General features: G+C 42.5%; 1 protein-coding gene across 1 annotated transcript; it reads left to right on the top strand.

Moving 5' to 3' along the window:
- The first annotated feature begins 542 nt into the window (after window positions 1–542).
- On the top strand, window positions 543–4,969 carry LOC119896922 (histidine N-acetyltransferase-like). The gene is made up of 4 exons (XM_038710354.1): window positions 543–793; window positions 2,475–2,594; window positions 2,721–2,945; window positions 4,119–4,969. The coding sequence occupies exons 1-4, from the start codon at window positions 728–730 to the stop codon at window positions 4,674–4,676; spliced, it is 969 nt and encodes a 322-aa protein (XP_038566282.1). The 5' UTR covers window positions 543–727; the 3' UTR covers window positions 4,677–4,969.
- The last annotated feature ends 1,260 nt before the right edge of the window (window positions 4,970–6,229 follow it).

Below are 6,229 nucleotides of genomic sequence, written 5' to 3'. Positions count from 1 at the left end.
TGTATTATTATTATTATAAACCTTTCTCAAAGCATTTTCATTACCCTTATTTCCCTATTCCCTTTAAGAAGGCTTCCACGTTGCAGTTTACCCTCCCACCAGCCTGATTCTGATTGGACACAGATATTTATAGCCAGTGGAAAATCAGCAGAAGGGTTTGGTTTCAGAGGATGTGGCATTAGTGGTGTTCAGAAATGCTCCAGATGTGTTATCTGCAACACTTATATGCTCATTGATAGATGAAGCTATAGCAATAACACCACTCACCAAAAATATGTCTTGCGAAAACAGCACTTTAGTCAAAAGTTTGTTTTTTGACAATCTTGGAAACTGGGAGAAAGATTTTGACCACACAGGACTTGTTAAATAAAGTCTTGTCCTATCCAAAAAGAAGGCTACCAGGATGATTTACATGTTTTAAAGGAAAAAATCAAAGGTTTTAGTTTGTTTTTTTAAAAACATACACACTGTAAAAATGTTTTACTGTGGCTGACATGCTGTGGATCTTGAACGCAGCTCAGGAAGTTTCAAAACGTCAGCAAGAAAGAAAAGAAACGGTGGCACCTTCTTAAAGCATATAGAGCTGGGATGCGTAGTGTTTTTGAGACTCTGAAAACAAATCACACCAAAATCCCTGCAGCTCACAGTGACTCGGGGGATCTGAAGCGGCAGCTCAGATTGTAAACTCACCGTCAGAACAGCTGGTTTAGTTAGAAACAGATTTTGGATGTCTGCAGGGCGGGAACATTGTGATGTGGTGTACAGCTTGGCGGAAGAGCAGGACTTTGAGCAGGTCACCAACGTTGATTTCTTGTTGAGAAGTTAAATTTAAGTTCTACTGCTTCACAACAGGGAGAGTAAGTGTAAATGGTTAAAGCGACAGTTATCAACAGCTGTTACTTCAAACCTACCTACAAACTTCAGTTTTAGGTAAATTAACACAACTTCAGTCTTTCATGACCCATATAACTAAATTTTAGAGACATCAGTGTTCCCAGATCAGTCTGAAGTTGGCAACAGGCCTATGTAACTTTTAAGTTTGATCAACAACCGTCACTTTTATCCGTTTACAATTATTCTCTCAGGGGCGGAGGCAGATGTTGTAAACATTTGGGGCTCAGCCCAGCGGCATGCTCCCCCAGGGAGATGTTTTTCCCATTTACTACAGCGAAATGCACATATGTGCATCATCTGGGAAAAAACAACCCCTTCTGATCCTACAAGGTACCCTTCAGCGTCAGAATGAAACGCCTTTTTAAGGTGTGGTTAACGTTGTGAAACAGTTCCAGTTTGGTTAGGTTTAGGCACCAAAAAAAAACCTTTAGGAAAAGATAATTGTTTAGGTTGAAATAAGTATGTTTCGTAACATAATTCAATTTTTACTTTACCAGGCAAGTTAATTAAGAACAGATTCTTATTTAACAGCCTGGCAGGAGACAAAGGCCTCCTGGGGGGGAAACAGCAACACATGAAGCAGCTACAGGTGTAAAGAGTTTTATTTGTTTTTTGGCGGTGCGTCCTAGCAATGTGTTTACTGAAGGGATTTGTAACTGGATGTGACTAGAAGAGCGGGTGCTGTTTGAGGAGGAGGGATCAAGTCCCAAATATGGTGGAGTGAGGCCAAGGGCGTCACTGTGTGTTGAAAAGTTCACTTAAACACTTAATTTCCTGCACTCTGGTGAAAGTTTCTGCACCAATTTATGGTGGAAATGTTTTTATTTGTGTCAAATGAAACACAAAATTCAGGTGGCACGTGTCTTTTCAAAATGCATAAATATAAGTGCAGCTCTCAGTCATTCTGTGCTGCTTTCAGATCTGTCTCTTCTGTAGATCAACTTTTCTCATGTAGTATCATCCCTGCTGAGTCAACACACATGCAGGCAGGATTTAGTCTTCCCTCCTCTTGTGTCATGTTCACAAGGAGAGAATGGAAATCTTGGCCCAAAAGAGACTGTCAAGACGTTGTTAAAGTTACTGACTGGTGCTGCACATTTTAGGTCATTTTATAATCAGTAGCTTTTTATGTTTTTTGGACAATGCACATTTGTTTCTTCTATATTTTAATTGCATTGCGGTTTAAATAAACCTTTCTAAAGGCATTTCCACTTGTTATTTAACAGCAGCCTATACTTCAGAAGGTTTTTAAAGAAATTATACTTACTAAACTAAATCATTTCAAAAAGTGGTGGGGACATGACCCCAGCGTCCCCAGTGTTAATGACACCTGTGAGTGAGACCTAAGAGGGTTTTATAAATGAGCATAAACCAGTGAATCTGACTTCAAGTATGAAGTGATGGCCAGCCTATGGAGGGGGACAGATTGTGGTGATGTGTCCTGTAAGGAGTGTTGGTGTCCTTACGTTATCTAAGTTAGTTGAAAGCCTAGGTTGCCTTATACAGATGCAGAGGGGTACCTTTTAAAACAGAAAAAGCTGCTGTGTTGACAGCTGTCAGCTTTTGTTTTCATGATGCAGGTCATGAACATCTGCAGTAGTGAAGACCACAACAGGCTGGACTACATGGCTGTTACCTTCCATCGCTGGCTGCAGGAACCTGGACGTCTCGTCTTCATCGCTAGGATGAAGAACAGAGTGGTAAGGACTGAAGACACTCACCACAAAATAAAAATAAAAGTTCTTAGAATGTACATGTTTAGCCAGGTCTATTTCCTGCATGCAAATTAACAATCATCCAGCTCACATGTGTGTGCCCACCTGTAGGTGGCGCTGGAGTCTGCACTGCTGGTTGACGGTGGTCAGACAGCCGTATTTCAGGGTCTCAGGGTGGCACCTGATTTGAGAGGCCGCGGGCTCGCTGGCACCCTCCAGAGGCACGTGACAGGCTATATCCGCCACCACTACCCAGAAGTCTCCACAGTCAGACTGAGCCGAGGAGACAAGCCTTCACCACAAACACTGGCCAAGTACCGACTCATAGCTAAGGAGGTGTGTCACATCGCATCTCGATTGTAGACAAGTAAACCATTGAAGTTTAGTGTAAAGACTTGCTTTATGATTAAAGTTACACCCCCAATATACTTGCTATTTACCAATGCGTAGGCCTAGACAGGCGTCGGCGATGCAAACAGCAAACAGCTTGCCTGCGTGTACCTGGAGGATTAACCTGAATCCACTAGGGGGCAGACCGGGGCCGGACCATCTCTCGTCGACATCTGATTATCTATCTTGACAACCTCCGAATTTGTAAACAAACTAAACATAGCGACACTCGAGCAGGTTATGATTTTAATGAGACATCATAACGATCTCGGTAAGTGTGGGCTAGCTCCAGGAGTTTTAATGTAAACATCCGGCCATAAATCTCCTTTGTTAAGTCTGCTGCTGATCTTCTTCTTCTTCTGCGTTTAATGGCGGTTAGCAATCCAATTCCATACTGCCTACACCTGGGCTGGTGTGTGGACCAGTAGTTTGATGCTGACCTGCCGGTGAGCTCGACATACTGCCCCCACGTTCATGTGCTGTATTGCATCTCGCGGACGAGTAGCGTTAATTTCTGGAGACGTACACAACCTACGCAGGAACGCAGGATTCGCATGCCAGCCATCTAGCTTACGCAAACGCGTAGTTAAAAGCAAGTATGTCCAGGGCTTTAGGGTTTAGTTAAAGACACACTGACATTAAAAACACAATTTTAGGTATAATTCTGTAATTTTGTATGTTTTCATATTAAAATCACTCTCTTGTCCTGTAAAGCGTAAATTCATTTTGATGACTTCTCTTGAACTCAGGGGTGTTTACAGTCAATCAAATGTGATGCGGGGCAACCAGTTTACCCCACATCACATTTGATTGGATAAACATGTGTAAACACAGCATATAAAACCACACTTGACCGTTAGCTCATGAGTTGCAGTGGCTAGCAGAGTGATATCAGAAGAAAAGTGATGTGATGGATTTGATTTAAATATCTCTTACAATATTAATCTTAGAAATCTCTGTTGCACGTAGGACAAAGACGCTTTAACTTTGGTTTTACTATGACTTTAAGATTAAAATCAGGAAATATCTGATCAAAGAAAAAGTAAACTGGACTAAGTATCTGACCAATCCTTCACTACCTATCCACTATCAGACCTCCTTAACTGTCGCCCTCTGCAGGCCATCTTGTCTTTGTGTTGCGAGGCACCCAATCTTGGCTTCTTTGTTGCCGAGCTTCGTTCCAGACTCCCCTGCCTGCCTGGCTCCTCCCCCCACGCCCCGGTAACCCTGAGCCAGCAGCAGGCGGAGACTCTGGTCCTCACCGACCATGTGGTTTGCAACCTGCTGCCTGGTAAAACCATCATCAATGACTGGGAGCCTCTGAAGCCCATGGAGGCAAACCTAGAGGTGCTGCGCCGTAGGGGGTTGACGTGGATTGTAGATCGTGAGTTTGAGCCCATGACCATCAGCCTGTGCACCACACCGTACGCTGTTCCCTACCGCCACGATGCACTGCACTTCAACATCAACATCTTCGGCCGCAGTTTGTCTTCAGTGTGCGCGGTGTTTCTGTCTCAGCTTGAAGCTTTGCTGCAGAGTGTCGAAGGTTACCTGATCTTCTACACCTACGTGGACCCTGCGGTTTGGCCCGGGCTTCGCCAGTTCTGCCAGAACAACAGCAATGTGTCATTCTACCAGGACTACTGTGAGGAGTACGTACTGGAGAGAGACCTCTGAGTGGCCAGATTCCAGGGGTTGTTGACGGAACCTTCAGGGAGTTCCATGTATTCTTGAATGGTTTACAGATGTATTAGTCTATAGATGTTCTTTCGGTTTTAACCTTATATATAAATAATTGAGAAATATTTTTCAAGGCAGACAACATGAGACAGAGCGTAAACATGCGACAATGACCGGACAGGGAATGAACAGAAACACCAGGTATGAACATATAATGAACATACACCAGGGACTAACGAGCAGGGTGGGAGCAACACAGCTGACAGACATGAGACTACCGAGACACAGGCAGGCAGAGAGACAACAGGGAAAACAGAGAGACTGACATGCAGAGGGATTACTGGGGTAACAGACACAAGCAGACTGATCACAACAAAACTAACACCAAGAGGGAAAACAGACTGAGGATGGGACAAAACAAAACTCATAGCAGACATGGTTAGAACACAGAAGTACACAGACTAACTATATAACAGATACTGGACACAGGGCAATAGGCAGGACAGAACACATGTAACAAAATACCAGACAAGACTCTAACTTCAGACAACAGAAACCCATGTAAACAGACAAAAACTCACCAACTATAAATCAGGGATCATAACAGACAGAACCGAAATGAGAACACAGAACAACACCGAGCACTACAGAGCAGACTAAAACTAAAAGAATGCAGACAAGTAACTAGAAGTAAATACTAAAACTAAACTAAGGCACAGGACTGGGCACAAAGACATGGAACCAAAACAGACTAAATAACAGATACTGAACCGGCAACAATAAACTCAGAGAAACTCAGGACAGGATCGTGACAATGAGGGGTTGTTCAGTGAATCTCAGCGGGGCTGCAGGGGTTCTTGAGAGACTGTCTGGGCTTTTTGAGAGATCTTTAAGGGAATTCTTGGGTTCTAAATGGTGTTTTCAGAGGTTCAGACCTTTCGGGGTCTTTGAGAAAGGTTTTGGGTCAGCTGCAAGGTGTTCCAGGGTCCTTATGGAACAATTTGTGCTTTTTTGTTTTCAGCTTTGTGACGATGGATATTATCCAGCTGATCTGAGAGGGTTTAAAGAGTTTATTTAAGTCAAGGATTGTCTCAGCCCTTAAAGGAACTCTTCATCCTGCGGTTTATCACAAAATACATTCATTATTTTAACTGGACAGGAATAAAAACTTTAGTCTGAAAAGTACAGTATTTGCAGTGTGAGCTAATCTACAGCAACGTGGCAAAAGTAGTTTACTACATCTAAGCTACTTTTAAATTTTTAAATATTTTATTTTTTGCATTGAACCAACTTCATTCCACAGTAGCAATAGAAGAAAGACTAAAAACCTGCTCCAAACAGAGTGTGTGCACAAGAGAGAGCTAAATCAGACACACAGAAACTCTCCTACTTACTGCCATATCATTGCAATAAAATGTATTTCCTCATGCAACGAACTGAGAACCATTGTTTTTTGTATAAAGTAAAATGATCAACTTCAAAATAAAAGTCTCTTCTTAGATGTCTTAGTGTGTTACATAATGTGTTACATTACAAAGTTACTTAATTAT

This window comes from Micropterus salmoides, unplaced genomic scaffold (genome assembly GCF_014851395.1).
Source record: "Micropterus salmoides isolate LMB-PRFRI ecotype aquatic unplaced genomic scaffold, ASM1485139v1 Ms_hic_scaffold_11, whole genome shotgun sequence".
NCBI classification, from domain to species: domain Eukaryota; kingdom Metazoa; phylum Chordata; class Actinopteri; order Centrarchiformes; family Centrarchidae; genus Micropterus; species Micropterus salmoides.
The sequence above is the reverse complement of the archived record's forward strand: the minus strand, read 5'-3'. Positions and strand labels throughout refer to the sequence as shown.